This window comes from Nannospalax galili, unplaced genomic scaffold (genome assembly GCF_000622305.1).
Source record: "Nannospalax galili isolate Female #2095 unplaced genomic scaffold, S.galili_v1.0 scaffold690, whole genome shotgun sequence".
Classification (NCBI taxonomy): domain Eukaryota; kingdom Metazoa; phylum Chordata; class Mammalia; order Rodentia; family Spalacidae; genus Nannospalax; species Nannospalax galili.
Window position 1 is genome coordinate 2648602 of NW_008329288.1, and position 17918 is coordinate 2666519.

The window sequence follows — 17918 nt, forward strand, 5'->3', positions numbered from 1 at the left end:
TCGTTGAGCAATTATTGTCCTCTTTTATGCAAGTTTCTTGCTAATTTTGATCATAAGGGAAAGTACAATAAGACTCTGAAGGAATGAGTCTATTTCAAGAGAATATTAGCCAGCAGAAGCCTGGGCTGCTGGTTTTAGATCTGTAATAAAGTGATTTGGTGATTTTAAGCACTACGAAGAGGAAATAAACTTCTTGCCCCATGTACTATGCAGCACTCAATATCAAGTCCCAGAGAGATTCTGCTAGGGTGGGCTTTATGTGATACCCAGTGTATCTTTGGAGGTGCCAGTCACAATGTGCAAAGCGTGTCCCTCCCCCTGCCAACCTGAGTCCTTGTGCACCCCAAATAAAAATGACAGCCTCTCGGGCATCCTTTGTAGCACCTTTCACCACTCATTCTTAGTATGTTAACCTGTATCCCAACCTCTGGCTATCTAAGAGGAAGGGCTTCTATGAACCTCCCATAGGCATCTGTACCAGTTTTTTGGACTTTAGGAACTCAAGGAGAGGGAAATAAAGATGTGAACCTAACAGCTTATGTAGATGCGGGGGGGGGGTTACACAGGAATAACCAGTCAGTTTTCTGTCCTGTAGAGAAGGACCCACTCTTTCCTGTAAGCACTATAGGCACTTATAGGTACCATTTCATCATCCCCCAGTTCCCAGGACGTAGGTGGCAGGGGAATCTTGGGAAGGGTTTGGTGGAGGTGATATTTTCAGTGGTCCTGGACCTTAAGGGGACAGAGGTGTCAAGTTAGGGTGCACAAGTAGAAGATGAGCAACGAGAAGCAGTCCTGTGGAATCTGTCTTCATCTGTTAGGAGGGCAGGATTTGGAGAAGGATCAGTTTCCCGACTCTCCTTCCAGGAATGCCGAGAGCTGCTGTTCATGTCTTTTAAAGGAGGCATTTTACTGGGAGTCTGCCCTTCCCAGATGTCCTCCAGGCAAGTACTTTTCCTTCATGAACCAGAGATTACTCATTTCTTGGTAAATCTTGAGCTTGGGAATTGCTTTGGACACTGACTCTCCTATAGTTGGTCATTTAGAGGATACTGGTACCCTGGCAGGTGGGGTCTATGTAAAAAGGGATTGTGCTAGCTGAGCATGGTGGCTGAGGAAGGAAAATCAAGAATTCAAGGCTAGCTTGAGCTACATGGCAAGACCCTGTCACAAACAAACAAACAAAACCAGGAGACTGCTGCCTAGTGGAGAGAGGAGGATATCATGGTGGAAGGATCCAGTGACTCAAATTGCTTTGCCCAGATCACTAGTGTCTTTCAGATCTTTCTACACATTGGCTTAGGAGACAAGACCCAGCCCTGTGTGTTACCTGTGAGTGAAGGTTTATGGAGGGCTGGTTGGGGGAGTAGGGCCCCCCGAGGTCATTCCTGAGCAGATTATCGCTGTGCATCTTGGTTTTGAGGCAGGTGATGTAACGGTTGCAAAAGTCCTTGCAGAGTTCATTGACTTTCTCCAACTCTAGCAGGTGGATCCTCAGGACCTGGATTGCCTTCACCATCTGGGGAGAGGAGGAGTTGTAAGCCCAGGTATCACTATTACATTCCCCTCCCTGCCAAGCCCCCCAGCCCCAATCTTGGCAGGGGACAGGAGCCCATCCTTGCTGTAGGCTCGTGCTTGTACCACATGGTTTAAACTCTCCATATGACTCCCTGCTGATTATTTACTCGTGTTTAGCCTACTGTTGTCACAGCTATTTTTGATGCAATTGTGGTATTCTGAGAACAGCACTGACCTTGGCAATAGAAGCCCCAGGTCCAAGTTCCAGGCCTGCCATATATTGTTTATGCGACTTGGTAAGTTGCTTAAACTCTCTGCACCTTAGTGTCTAACAATGCTAATTACACCTTTCCCAACAACTACACATCATAGCAGGCTACAAAGTGTGAAGCACTAAACAGACACAGGAAGACTGAGATCATAATTTCTTAAAAATGCCTCAGAGGTCAGGGTCTGCCTATTCTTAAACTTATATTCTCTGTGCTTCATGTGATACAGACTACCTCACTCCACTGATACCTGCTGATGGACTGGATAATCCAGTGTGACTTAGCTGGGCACTGAAGCTTTGCTCTTTGTTGTTTTTATTGTTATTATTTGGAGTTTTTTTTTTATTTCATCAATTTTTTTGAGACAAGCTCTCATCTGTCCCAAACTGGCATCCATCTCCTACATAGCTGAGGATGACTTTGAATTCAAGTCTAGGAATTATGGGCATACATCGCTACACCTAGCTTGTTCTTTTTATCACAAAAAGAAAATATCATGGAGGGTATGGGGAAAAAAAAAAAGGATAAAAAAAAACAAAACCTGTCTTTGACACAATCACCCTAAAAGAGAGACGTTGTGTGGTTTCCCCCACATGCATTTTTTACATTTATTTATTTACCTATCTATTTGCTTATTTGTGTGTATGTACGCTATGGCACACACATAGGGGTCTGTGGACAATTTGTAGAAATCAGCTTTCTCCATTCCACCATGTGGATCTCAGGGGTCAGGGGTCAAACTGAGTTTGTCAGGCTTTAGGCAAGTGTCTTTACTCAATGAGCCATCTTGCTATCCCATATGCATTTTTCCTTAATCAATTTTCAATAACCTTGCACATATAATTCTGTTTTATGTTTTTTTCCTTAGCTGATCAAATATGCTTTTCTAAGGGCCAGAATTCTTGTTTCTACTCTCTCTTGGAGACTGTGGGCCTTGAGCAGGCATGGATGGTGTCTCATTTGCTCACTGTTATTTTATTTATAGAATAAATATTGAATGGGTGAGAATTATTGAGTAAATATGTTTTCAATAGTCACATGTGACTCCATGTCTGTACCTTATTTAACTAGTTCCCTGTTGTTAGGCATTTTGATTACATCCAATTTTTCAGTTTTATTTTGTAAAATGTTACAGAGTAAGGCTGGAGGGCAAAGTAGATCTAATTCAGTGGTAGAAAACTTGCCTAATCAGATATGAGTCCTAGAATTGATCTCCAGAAACACACCACACACACACACACACACACACACACACTTACAGAGACTATTTTCTAAGTGTATAGCTTTGTCCCGCTTCTACATTTTTCCCTCAGTATGAATTCCCAAGAGTGACAGGGAAAAAAAAAATCCATCCATCTGTCTATCTATCTATCTATCTATCTATCTATCTATCTATTATTATTACGGCTCATGACAAATAAAGCCAAATTGATTTTCAAAAAAGGGTTGTTCAAATGGTGCAGGAATAATTGGACACCCATAAATAAGCAAACAAACAAAAACCTGAACCTTAATTTAAACTCCACATCTAAAACAAAAATTGATTCCAATAGAACAGAGACCTAAATATAAGATACAAAACTGTAACACTTTTAGAAAAAAACAAAAATAGAAGAAAATCTTCACATGTAGTATTTAGCGAAAAGGTCTTGGACTTGACAGCAAAATCATAATCTATAAATGGAAAATGATTTGCTTGCTAAAATAAAAAAAATTTGATCTCAAAAAGATACTTTAAAGAAGATGAAAAGACTATGGACTGGAGAGAATATTTACAGAGCACATATCTGGGGAAGGACTTGTAGCTAGAATATAAAAAGAACTCTTAAAACTAAATAGCAAAATAACAAGCAACCCAATTAGACATGGGCAAAAGACGTGATCAAACATTTTGCTGAAGAGGATTATACAGAAGGCAAACAAGCAATGGAAAGATGTTCAATGTCATTAGCCATTAGGAAAATGCTAATTGAAACCACAGCAAGATAATCTCTATATACACATATGCATAGTTACAATTAAAAAGTGATGACAAAGTCTGGTGGAGGAACTAGACCATCCATCATTCATACATTGCTGGTGGGAATGTAAGATGGTGCAGGCACTGGAGAAAACAATATGACAATTCCTTACAAGACCCAGAAATTGTACTTGTAGGTATTTATCCTAGAGAAATAAAACACAAACATCTACACATGAATGCTCAAGGCAGCTTTATTTTGAATGAACCCAAAGTGGAAGAGGGCAAATGAGGTACAGCCATTTCACAGACTACAATTTGACAATAAAAAGGAATGAACTATTGATGTACTCAACAATTTGGATGTAGCTCAGGGAATCATGCTAAGAAAGGAAAAACCAATCTTAAGGAAATATATACTAACTACACAATGCCATTTATATAACATCCTTGAGATGACAAAAATCACAGAGATGGAGAACAGATTAGTGGTTGATGGGGTAGAACAAGGGAGAAAGGGTACTGTTCGCACCTTGACTGTAATGCAGCTATATGAATCTAAACATGTAACAAAATTGCATAGAACTTGGCACGTGTATGTCCACACATGTGAGTGCATGCAAAATTGTTGAAATATGAATAACGTTGGTGGATTATTCCTGCTTGTGAAATTTTGCTCTGATTATAGAAGAAGGTAAAGGATCTCTCATATTAATTCTTATAATTATATGTAAATGTATAATCACATCAAAATAAAAGTAAAAATATATAGACAGATTTATTGCCTTTCCATATGCACTTGTGGTGACACAGGCACTATGTGGGAGATTCCAGTTCCAGCCTCCCAATTTTGGGTGGCATTATGATGCCTAGTTGACAAATTCGTAGGATATAAAAATGAAACAAGAGGGATTGGGGTGATAGTTCAGTTGATAAAGCTCTTGACACACAAGCGTGATGACCTGAGTTTGATCCCCAAAACACACATTAAAGAAGTCAGTCATGGTAGGTGGTGTGTGCTTGTGATCCCAGGTCTGGAAAAGCAGAGCCAAGAGGATCCCTCTGCTTGCTGACCAACCCAATTGGCAATCCCCAGGCCAATAAGAGACCCTATCTCAAAACACAAGGTAGGGAGCTTTTGAGAAATGATACCCAAGGCTGTCCTCTGGCCTTCATATACACATACACTTATGTATGGCCACACACATACACACACACACACACACACACACACACACACACACACACACGAAACAAGAGGTTGGAGAGATTGCTGAGTGGTTAAGAGCACTGGCTGCTCTTGCAGAGGACCCAGGTTTGATTCCCAAAACCCACATAGTGGCTAACAATCATCTACAATTCCATTTTCAGTGGAATCCAATATTCTCTTCTGATCTCTGTGGGCACTGCACAACATGGGTGCACTTAGATACATGCAGGCAATACATTCATACACATAAAATAAAAATAATAAGTAAAATATTTTAAGAAAGAAAATCTCTCCCAAAGAACTCTATGAGGTTCACATACAGCAAGGTAGCTTGAAGCCAGTGGCAACATTTTCTGAGCCTTACTGACATGTCAAGTTGAGAGTTACCATTCCCTGGGGTGGACTTGTGGATTATCTGATGGTCAAGAGCTGAGCCCAGCTGATTAAGGGTTTTGGAGTACCAAATTGGACTAAGGGTCATAGACAGAAACTATATGCATGGATCTGACACAAAGTCTCAGCCTATGAAGTGCCACTTTTATGGGGCTGAGCCTGAGTGACAATGAACAGACCTAGTTAAACAGGAAAGTGGTGATGTTAGTGTAGATTGTTTGGACCAAAAAAGTAGAACTAGGTACTTAAGAAAGTCTTGCTTTTGCCTAAATTTTCTACTCAACTTTGGCCTTGAAGGTCTTATCTTACATCTAACAAAATAATTAGTATAGTATAAGGTGCTTAGCAGATATTGTGGATGGCTTGACATCAATAGAGGAACATTTCTTATTTTATGTCTGGCACTGTTAAGCCTGTTCCATGCACTGTCTTATTTATTCCAGACAATCCCCTCTGCAGGTAAGTACCCTTACTGTCTATGTTTTATAGAACAAAATGTAGGCTACAGATACTTTTTCTTCCTAAAGTCACAGAGCTGGTGGGTGATATGAAGCCACATGGCCTTATCGTTGAGCCTAAGTTGCTTTACCTAACTTCTACAGACTCTCAGAATTCAGACAGGCAGATAAAACGGCAATGTAAAGGGTGGATGGTTTTGGGGGAAGTCGCTTAGTACAATTGTGGGGTTCTAGAAACTGAATACCTTTGGGGACATTAAAAATTGGGATTTCCAGAACCGTCTCTGGTAATGTCCCCTCTTCATCTGCTCTGATTTCTCATCTTTTACTTTAGGGGTCAGGACACCTTTACCAACATGGACTGTGTCCTCATGCAAAAAGAGAGGGCAGGATTGTCAGGTCATTTCATTTTCTGAGTCTTTAAACATCAGAACTTTTTACCTCAGTTCATTGGCTGTGCTGGAAGGGGTTCTGCAAGGAGAGGGCACTGTGCAAATACACCAGGACATGGTCTTATTAATGAGACCATCCTGCCCTTTTTTATGAAGGAGGGGTTGCTGCATATAGAACTAGGGCCTCTCACATGGTAGGCAAGTACTCTATCACCAAGCGGGGTCCCCAGCCATATTCTGCATTATAAATCAACATTTAAAAAATTAGTTTTATGATGAATAGACACATACACAGGTATATATAAATTAATACATATACTATCACACACACATGCACACCAAAAAGCGTTCATTTAAGTATATAACCAATATGTATTGGTTATGCAAAAAGAACAAAAATATAGATAACTTAAACAAAGTATATACATATATATAATGCTTTGCTCAAATGCAGCACATGCATAGTATGCTTTAACTAGATCTGGTGTGCAGGGGCCCAAAGTAGACATATCATAGGCTCTGATAAGCACAGCTGAAGGATTACATTTTTATGGGCTAATAGAATTGGTTTAAAGATTTAAGAAGGCAGAGTAAATCATAATGGTACTCTGAGGCAATGAATATGTAGGACCTCTTCAATATTAGAGAAAAGATAGACAGTGCTGTGCGTGAGGGCAGTAGGGGACTGCAAGCGAGGCAGAAAGCCTGTGGAGTTCACTGCCACATAGCCTGGATTTGAGACCAGGCCCAATGTTTGCTCTCAGTGCCAGGGAACAAGTTCCAGGTCTTCTCTGAGCTCAGTCTCTTCAGTTGTAAAATGGGGATAATAGACATTTCTAATTCACAAGAGAGTCCCACAGAGAAACAAATGCATTTTTTTCTTTTCTTTTGTCTTTCTTTGTTGAGGCAAGGTCTTATATAGCTAAGGGCTGGCCTAATTCTTCCTGTATAGCCAAGGATGACCTTGAACTTCTGATCCTCCTGCCTCTACCTCCTGAGGGCCCAAATGTATATATGGAGAGAGAGAGAAATGGATAGATATAGATATAAGCTCTTTTAATAATTTTTCATATTCTATTGGCTTTCCTATGGCTAGCCTATATTCACTAGTAGAAAAATAATTCTTGAGGGTTTCCCCACATTTTTAAAAATGTCTTACATTGTTAATTTATTATTAACGTAAAGAAACACAATTAAAATTGTGATTAAGAGAAAAATTACAACTTCAGTAGCTTAATATAAACACAGGTAGAATTTTGGGGTATTGTTCTTTGGTTTCCCACATCTTGGCATTTAGTAAAGCATCCTCCATCCTAGTTGTTTAAATTTTCTATCTTTGCCTCTAAGTCAAAATAAAATGCTGATTTATTAAACACTTTTTCTAAATGACTTAGATCATGTAAAAAGTTATCCTAAATCTTGCAGAGCAATAACAATGCTGCTCAATTCAATGCCACCACCAAGTGTGATGAATGCCCCTCATTCCAACCCCCCAGCTTTTATTCTTTCAGTTTCTCTCTCCTCTTTCTGTTTCAAAATACAGACTTGGCTTTCTTCTTCTCAGAAGTCCTCTTCAAAATAACAAATCAAGATGCAACCTCACATTGTAGTGTCATGGCACTTTACATGAGTCCTGCAGTCCCAGGAAAGTGCACAAAACAGGTATGCCTTATTTTCTATGAAGGCATGTATTGTGATGTCCTGAATTTATTATTTGCTATGTGGGCCTTTTGGACAAGTAGCTTAAGCTTTATCTGTGCAACTTAGAAAATAATTGTGATAATATATACACATTAAAATTGCTGTGAAAATTGAATAAGATTGTTTGTAAATGTTTTGGTTATATATAGTATCAATTCAACAAATGTCAATTCCTTATGCCAACGAGGCCCCCCCCTTCTCCACCTTAAATTCTTTTCTAAACGGCTGCCTCTTGTGTAGGACCTGGCCTCTTCATTTGAAGAAGGTGACTCCTTGCCTCTCAAAACATTTGTATACACAGCAGTTTACAATTTGCAAAAGGCTTCTCTCTCCAGTATCTCATTTGAGTCTCCTCACCATAGGAATAGGGGCAAAATTATCTCTCACTGTGCTAAAGATAAGGAAATAGAGGCTCAGAGATTAAGTAACCAGCTCCATTCTGTGTCGGAGGAAAGCTCCTCCCAGTCCTTCATCTCCTTACATGCGGAAGAAGGAGTTTATAAACATGCATTCCTAAATTGTGCTTTGACATTTCCTGTGGGTCACTGGGACAACCAAAGCTAAATTCTAATCAGGAATCTTTTCAATCTGGGCCAGCTTGGCTTGACTAGTTGGAAGTGTAGGATCATTAGAATAAAAAGGGGAACATGGAAGAAAGGTGAGTGTGAGGGGCTGGAGGACTGCCAAATGAATGGATATTTTATGAAACTATCATGCATGACAAGTTATCACTACTAAGTCAAAGACTGGCACTTCTATTTGGACGCCATCAGGATCTGAGAAGCAGTGAGGGGTCCAGAGTTCAGAGGCTGGGCTTCTCTAGTTAGACACATTTTCTTCAAGTCCCAGAGATGCCACTTCTTGGCTATTGGGTCCTTGGTCCTTGATTTCTCCCTCTACTAAATGGGGATAATAATAGCTCCCTGCTGGGCTATTGTGAGAATCAAAGAACAAAGCAGGAAACTCAAGGACATTGGTTTGGAGACTGAGAGTCTTCTGTCTTCTGCCCACTCTGAGACCTTGAACAATTCTTAAACCTGTACTTTGGTTTCCTCACCTATGAAGTAGAACAATAGTGGCTCCCATGGTCTTGGGGTGAAGCTCAGTAGCAGAGGCTTGCCTAGTATGTGCAAGGTCTTAGGTTTGACCCCTAGTATCACAAAATAAATAAAAAGTGGCTGAGTTATACTGAAAATGGAATGAAGTATTGCTAGAAAAGAACTAAAACAAGACTTGGCTCCTAGAAAGGCAGCATGAGACATTAGCTATGGGTGTGTCTGTCTGTCTGTCTGTCTGTCTAACAGTTTAGAGTAGGGCTGTGTTTCATGATTAATTCTCTTTTCTTTCTTCTCCATAGTTGCACAGTCTTGTATGTGTGATTTCACCTCTTAAGATGGGAACTGACTGGGTCTAGGAGTTTGGCTCAGTCAGTAAAGCACTTGGTGCGCAAACATGAGGACCTGAATTCAGCCCCCAGCACCCACATTAAAAAGCTACTTGTAATCCTACAGCTGGGGAAGCAGAGACAGGAGAATCCCTGGGGCTGACTGGCTAGTTAGTCTAACAGAATTGGTGCGCTCCAGACCAGTTAGACCCTATTTAAAAAAAAAAAAAAGTGAAGAGTGTTTGAATAAGACACCCAATGTTGACTTCTGGCGCGCGCACACACACACAGACACACACAGACACACACACATACACGCACACACACGCACACACACACTCATATACACACACACACTCATATATATGGGGGGAGGGACAGAGAGAGAGAGAGAGAGCTCTGAGGATTGAACCAAGGGCTTCCAGCATACTAGGCAAGCATAAAATGTGCATAATATTAATACATGCCTTGTGTGTTTGGAATGAAGATTAAATAAGATAATAGACGTAAAGTATTTAGGATAGTATCTGGTAAGTGCACTATAAATGTTAATTATCACCAGCATTGATATTCTTATTTTCTTTCCCTTTCCCTTTCCTAGTGTCTGTGGGGTTTTCAGTTTCCTTCCAGGCAGAGAGACTGGACTAAAGGCTGAGGTGAGTAACTCTCAGATCAAGGCTGACTGAAGTCTCTGTGGGCCTGGAGTTCTGGGCTGAATCCTTCATTTGACTCCTCACTCCCAGCCTCTGGCCTCTGGACCTGCCTCTTCAGAGTGGGCCCAGGGGCCTGGGAGGCCCCATTTTGGAGCTGGCTTTGCGGTCAGGCAGCTATAATCTGTCCCTGGAGCCACACCAGAGTCTCATTAAAACGTGCCCTATAAATGTTAAAAAATTTACACATAAAAAAATTCCATGCATGAAACTGAAACCGTACGTTTTACAGCCTTAGTTTGAAATCTTGCATAATATATAAAACCTTGGCCTTGCACTGGGGGCCTGTAAATCAGATTTTATAAAACAAAAAGCTTTTACCTTTCAAAGGGGTTTGGGGAACTTGCAAATTTTACAAACTTTACCAAGTGCCAGTCAGAGGCTGCTGGACCCAAGGAGGGGATCTGATCTCTGAGCCAGGTTACAAACAGGCCCGGTGATCACAGGGGGGCGGGGTGTATGTGGGGAGGATTGCTGCAGACCCCAGAGGACTCACCAGGGATTACAGCTTAGCCACCTGTGGGTGGGAGGCTGCACCCACGGCATAGAAATGGAAGCAGAGAGGGCCATAGTGGGGGCTCCTGGGAAAGATATTATTGGTGGCACTGTCTTATTTGCAAGTGAGTACTTTATTGCCACCAGGGAGAGGGGGAGTGACAGTGGGAGGAGCACATAATCAGGAGTCTGAGACCAGGGTTCTGGCCCTGAGGAGTTACATCTCTTCTGTGACTGTAGGCTCCCTAGCTATAAAATGGGGGTGGGAGGTGACTTGCTTCTTCTAGGATTGCGTCTCCCCTGAACTTTTTGTGATTCCGTTTGCCACCAGTAGAGACGCTGTGAAGCTTGCTCAGAAATCTGCAACTGGGACCCTCTCAGATATTTGGGGCAGCTCTGAAAGAGCTGACTCAGCTGTTTCCATGGAGATTTGTCTGGAAAAGCAGCTCTGGGAGACAGTGAGGAGCTTGGGAAGGTGAGACAGGCAAAGTGCTGGGGGTGAGAGAAGACCCGTTGGGGATGTCCAAAAGGTGGGAGAAAGCAGGGGAGGGCCAGAGGGGGTCTGGAAGGCCCAGGGTAGGGGTGTTGCAAGGGGACTTTCCGAGTGGCAAAGATTTGGGGGACCTAAGTGCCCTCCTGACAATCCCATCTATGAAAGTCAATATTCAAGGGCAAAGGAAAGCTGCCCTGACACACATATATATATATATAAAATAAATCTCTCAATTATCTCAGCTCATTTGCTTGGGGTCCCTCATTTTATGTCCCTGCTCTGCTGCGCAGTATATCTGTCCGGAGAAAGAGTTACAGTCCGTTGGGCTACGTGTGCGGGGTTGTAAAAAATACAGATGCCAAATTAACTGGCTGTGGCACTCGGCAGCTGATTGAGCTGGTAATAACGGGATCTGACCTTTTTCTAATTTCTAATTATGTGCATCTCGGCTGTGCTGGCGACATGATTCTTGTTCTAATGATGGCTCCTGTGCTTGGCCTCTGTATCTCCTCCTTTTGACACAGGACTAGGAACTGGTGGTAAAAGGCACTGTTTGATTTCCTTACCCCCACTCCAAAAGTTTCTGGGTCTTTTGATAGCCAGGAGGTGAGGTCGGGAATCTGGAACACCATACCATAGTGACATTGCATTTGAGATTAATCCTCAGATGCAAAATGTTTTTAAAGGCCAAGCCTATGAGCCAACTCATTACTTTATTACAATCACCGAAGGCATTTGCTGTATAGATGAGGAAACCAAACTTCAAAGGAATTCAGCCATCAAGGTCATACAGACAATAGATGCTAGACTCAATTTTTATATACATATATATTATACATATAATATATATGTGTGTGTGTAATGTACCCTTTCAAACCTCTCATTTGCATAATCAACTAACCAACCAACCAACTAGTCCTTGACTGTGGCTAAATCAGGTCCACACAATAAGATAGGCCTACCGAGGACTGTTACAGCAACTGGACCACTTCCAGCCCTCTCACTGGAGACAGAAGACCAGAGGATGCCAGAGGCTTGGGGCCCATAAGAGCAGTTTCCACAACCTATGTCCTCATGTCAGGGCTGTCACACAGTAGGCACTAAATTCAGTTTCATTGAACTAAACCAAGAAATCTGATTGATTTCAGAGTCCCAGGCAGGGTTGGTAAGGGCAGCTAATGGACTTGACCACTGCTTGGATTTCCCAGGCTGTGCTAGAATGAGAGGCTGTCTCTTATGGCTCTCTCTCTCTCTCTCCTCTCTCTCTCTCTCTCTCTCTCTCTCTCTCTCAAAAAACTCTCTCTATATATATATATATATATATATATATATATATATATATATAGTCTGGTAGGGATGGGCAAGGCATGTGAGGTTTATGTCTCCAGGCTTCCTTACTTCCTAAGAAGGTTTAAATTCCTTCACATTACTTAGTCTGGTTTTAGGTCTCTCTTTACCAACTTAGGCTTCCTTTTCTTTTTGTGTCACATAAGGCCAGTGGGCCCTGGTGCAGGTCCATCCCAACTTGTACAAAGGTCTGGCTGCCTCATTTCCTGGATCCATTGCTGCCTGGGTCTGGACTCTGAGGACTTGTTTTCCAAATGTAGAATCTTCTGATCCTGATTAGCCTAAGAGCAAGGCAGGGTCAAACCAGCCTGGCTCTGACAGTTACCAACTGTAGAACCCACACACCAGAAGCTTTCCTGGGGATTTCAGAGATTGCAACCAAGGCTCCTAGGAAGTCAGGCTGCTCAATGCCTGCCAGGGAAGGAGGGCCAGGGATGAAGAAAGATAGATTTGGGACTTTCAGTGCCCCTACCAATACCCCTGACAACCAACAAATATGCATTCCCTTTCATAGGCCTGCTCACACTCTTAAATGATGGCCTCATTACAACACTTCACAAATTTCCAAGTCAGGGTGGGCTTGCCTGGTACTATCCTGAACTCCATAAAGTACTGCATTTAACTCTGAGAGAAGCAGTGGTGTGGCTAATTCATAGCCCAGAATAATATCAAAATCATTTACATCTTTTCTGCAGATGCTTTGTGTATGTGTATATGTGTGCATGTTTGCATATGTTGTACATGTGTGTACATGTGCAGGTGCCTCTAGTATGTACATGTGTGTTCTTATGCATGTGTGTGTAAGCTTGTATATGTGTTAATGTGTATGAGTGTATGTGAGAGAGAGCATGTATTTTACTTCCCTTTTGTGGCTATGTTTGCTTTCCTAATTCTGCTCTCTTTTGGGGAGCAGGTATCAGCTAAACTCTGGGTGTGAGAGGTCAGCACTACCATCAATTGATGTGGGAAGGAATTTTGCAGAGTTTCCAAAAATCACTATGCATAATCTGGGCAATTCACCCATAGGAAAACCAGGAGCTGTGCTTAATAATTCCAAGAGGACTATTCAGGGTGATGAACAAATGCAGTGGCTTCTCCAACACCCCCTGCAGCAGAATTCCCAGGGCTAGATGAGAATTTCAGATACCATCCAACCCAGGAGCCACCAACTCTGATGATGGCTGTCGTCATGGCAATATAAAATGGAGGTTCACAGGCCCCCTCTGAATCTACCAATCACAATTCCTTGGCACAGTCCAGGAACTTGTATTTTATGGGATATGGAGATTATCTGGGTAGCGAACTGTTTGGGAGCATGATTTACTGTGTCCACTAAATGTGCAAGACCTCTGTTGGTCCTCCCAGCACGACTCTTTCTCCAGGTCTTTGTCTGTTTTGACATATTTGAACATGACTCTTACCTTTACATATCTGTCCTCCCTCAACCACGGTAGCATACAGTCACCAGCTTCTCTGTGCAAACTTGGAATAGTTACCTTTGACATTCTGGCTGCTATTACCCCACCCTCCTTCCACTTGTCTGAACTAGAAGGAGGCAGGTGGTCAGATGCTGGTACCACCAGGGGTAGAAATGGAGAGAACTTTGGCAGCAAAGCCTGTAGCTAGAATCTTAGTTTTAAAATGTGGAATTAATTTTCAACCATGAAATAATATATAGAGCTCCTATTCCATGGTGGCCACTCAAAACGTTTTGCCAAATAAATTAATGAAAGGAAGAGTCTTAGGGTATTTGGGGGAAGGTGATAAGAGGGAAGGAAGATTTTAGCCAGGGTGTAAGGTAGAGGGTCTTTACCAAATTGTCCAGTTCTGGGTCATCGCTGAAGAAGGGTTTGTGCTCCTGCTCCTGCTGGTGGACAAAATTCTCGATGTCCACATCAAAGCTGGCAGAGGTGATACACTCAGAGCCCTGGGTGGCCTGTTCACACTTCTCAAACAGCAGCGTCAGGAGCGGGAAAAGAGGGTGCCTGTGGGGACATCAAGAACTCACACATGTGCACACACAGAGACCTGCTGCAGGCTCCCATTCCCATGGTCCATCACTTCTCTCCCCCAAGGTCCAACTGCTTGAGAATGTCCCTTGTCCCCAGGGTCTGCCTGGATGGCAGCATCTTGTTCCTTGGCATGGAAGGCCCAGTTCTGGCACCTCAGAGGCCTCCTACCTTTTTTCTTTGGTCAGATAAACTGCATGGAAAGGTTACAACCCTTCAGAGAAGTAGATGTCCATTTTAGACTCAGCATCAGCCAGGAAAGAAATGTGGGAAATATCTAGAGAATTTCTGAATGTGAATGTTTGCGCTAGGTGACATGCAAGCTAAGATCCACAGATCCATTTAGGTAATGGACACACACACACACACACACACACACACACACACACACACACTGTCTGGAGCCAGCTGAGGGCAGCAGATGCATAGGGTGAAGTATATGAGTCCCCAAACTCATCCACACATAGTGGGCAGATATCTTCACCTACCTTGTCTGTTGACAGACTCAGTTTAGGTCAAATATCCTAGTTATGTATGTAACAACTCCCTGAACTTTTCTATCATCACATCCTTAGCATAGTTGTACTTAAATGGCTATTTGTGTCATTTGTTTTTTTTTTCGATTAATAGTCCCTGTGTTAATGATTGTTGTAGTCCAAGAATTCTGCCATGTATGCTGATAGCAGGCATGTAATAAATACTTGGTAAGTGGCTGAATGAAGGAGTAAACTATGTGCGTGTGCTTCTTGGATATGTCTGTGGGAGCAGAAGTGCTTACCTAAATGGCTCTATGGTTCTTAGCCTAGAGATCAGCATTTACTGGGGGCTTCTCTGATGACTCCTTACCTGTACACCTTTTCTCCAAAGCCCTGGGTCGTTTGTTTATCATCTGCCTATTTCTCTAGAAAGCGAACAGGAAGCAAGCCCACCTATTCACCCCTGATAGTCCAGAGTCTGGACTATATAGTATATGGATATTTATGTATATGTATATATCATAGTATATGGATCCTCACAAATATTTGTTAATACACTTATTTGCATGCATAAGTACATATCACACTTATTTCTTCAGCACATACTTATGTGTGTGCCTAGGCTGTTGACTCTGGACTCTGGAGAGCCCTATTCCCTTTCCCTGTCTTCTAAGAAAGCATCTACACATCCTAGTCTGTTTCCTCAGACAACGAAGATGACAGCTTCTGATTCTTTTTGTTGTTGTTGTTGTTTGTTTATTTTTTGAGACAGGGTCTCACTATGTAACCCTTGCTTGGAACTCACTACATAGACCAGGCTGGCCTTGAACTCACAGAGATCTGCCTGTCTCTACCTCCCAAGTGCTGGAATTAAAGATGTGTACCACCGTGACCAACAACATTTGCTCCTTTATTTCCCACAAAGCAGTTTCCTGGGAGAGGAAGAGGAGAAATGTGTACTGGAACTGGCTACTGGGCCCCTGCCAGAGGGATATACTAACTAGCACTGCCCAATAGAACTTTCTGCCGTGGTACAAATGCTCGGTGATCTGCACTGTCCAATACAGGAACTGCCAGCCACAGGAGGCCAATAGACCTTTGAAATATAGCTAGTGCAACTAAGACAATGCATTTTAAATTTTATTGAATTTTAATTAATTTAAATTTAAATAGCCACATGTGGCTAGTGACCAACATTTTGAAGTCCTAAAAAGGAAAAAAGGCTTTACTTCTCCTGCCACTGTCATGGCACACTGATTGGACACACGGAGACCAGAACAGCATCCACCCAGCACAGTATTTTCAGCATCGGTCTGTGGGTCAGGGAACCCCTGGTGCCTGTCGTATCCTGGAACTCTAACAATTCTGGGCAGAAACAGACGGGGCTTAGCTTCATGCCATCACACCCACCCTGCCCGAATCCTTCTATTCAGACTCTAGTGAGGTTGAAGGGAGATAAGGGCTTCGTAGACATCTCCCTGACCCTTGTTTAGAGAGCTGATGCGTAAACTCTTGGGCCCCAAGGCTGCAAAGAGAGAGTTGATATTTAAGGGTGGATCATGTGCATCCCTAAATTGCCAGAAGCTCTATTGTACCAGGTAAAGAGCTGGCAGAGAAAAACAATGGTGAGTTTAGCCACCCAGCTGGAGTTAAAGAGAACACCAGGTGAAGGGGTTAAACTCCAGTATAAGTCTTCATTTGCAGCCTCTAATACTGCGGCATATTATAGTCTAATCTAACCTGATCCCAGTTTAATGCAAGATTCTCCTGGCCCTGAGTGGAATACCAAAGAAAGCCTCAGTGGCTGTAATTTAAGCAGAGCCCTGCAGTGGTTTAGCTGAGGGCCATGAAAGGCAAATTCCAGACGGTGTTATGAATTATTGCGCCTTATGAACCTTCCTACTCTCAACAGATGCCTGCTGCCATTTAAACAGCCACTAGATCAATTAGGAATGAAAGGCACAAATCGACTCTGTACAAGGGCACTAAATTACCAGGAACTAATAATCCACAGCATCGTGCCAGGTGGTGGGGGTGCAGCCCGTGCCCCGACCTATGGCAGCAGTGCAGTCACCACGCACTCCTTCTTCACTGGCTGGAAGGAGGGGAGGCAACTGCTGAATAGAGAGGTGTGTGTGTGTGTGTGTGTGTGTGTACCATGTCTGTACATGTGCTTATGCACATGTGCTGAATGCAGGCTGTTAACAGAGTGAGCGTATGATTGTGGTGTGCCACCCTGTGTGTTTCACTGTATGTGCATGTGATGTGTTCATGCAGTACATGTATATGTAGAGCTGTGTGCATGCAACTTGGGGGGGGGGTCAGACTTTGTATGCCATGAGTACAGTGTGTGCCTTACCTGTATGTAATATGTGTGCTGAGTTGTATGTTCTGTGTACACAGCATGAGTGACATGTGGGGTGGGTGGGTGGAACCATGTTGGGAGTGAATGCCCCAGCTATAAGCACTAGGGGTAGGAAGAGGAGGTCTTCTCTGCCCCTATCCTTGCCTCTGCAGGGAGGAGCAGCTTTCTTTAGAATGGTCAGGGAGGGCCTCTCAAAGGAGGTGACATTTAAGTTAAGCCTGGAATGATGAAGGGGCAGCCATGCAAAAAGCTGAGGGAGAGGAAAGCAAAGCACTTGAAAACACGGCTTACTTCAGGAAATGTAGCTGAGTGTGAGGGAGCCAGGTGGGCAGGAGGGGAGTGGAAAAGATGAGGCTAAAAGAGCATCAGGATAAGAGGTACTTTGTAGGCCTCAGACAGAGTCACAGAGTCAGGCTTGTAGGTGGGCCAGGGTAGAATGGATATGGGGGGTGCACATACCTGGGGTTCTATTGTTTTGTTTTTGAACTGCTAGAGATGGAATTTGGGGCCTCTTGCATGCTTGGTAAGTACTCACCCACTGAGATAGGCCCTAGCCCATCTTGGGGCATTTTCTTTCTTTAAAAAAATTATATTTTTGAGCCGGGCGTGGTGGCGCACGCCTTTAATCCCAGCACTTGGGAGGCAGAGGCAGGTGGATCTCTGTGAGTTTGAGGCCAGCCTGGTCTACATAGTGAGTTCCAGGACAGCTGGGGCTACAGGGAGACCCTGTCTCAAAAA

At 42.9% G+C, this 17918-nt stretch overlaps 1 protein-coding gene across 7 annotated transcripts in view; it reads right to left on the reverse strand.

Moving 5' to 3' along the window:
• Positions 1–17918, reverse strand: part of Pknox2 (PBX/knotted 1 homeobox 2) — a 269298-nt gene that overhangs the window by 31675 nt on the left and 219705 nt on the right. For all 7 annotated transcript variants that reach the window (XM_017798628.1, XM_008834956.3, XM_008834965.3 and 4 more), the window contains 2 exons: positions 14144–14315; positions 1331–1519 (listed from right to left, as the gene is read on the reverse strand). In XM_017798628.1, coding sequence (XP_017654117.1) covers positions 1331–1519; positions 14144–14315 — 361 coding nt within the window. The remainder of the gene's footprint in view (positions 1–1330; positions 1520–14143; positions 14316–17918) is intronic.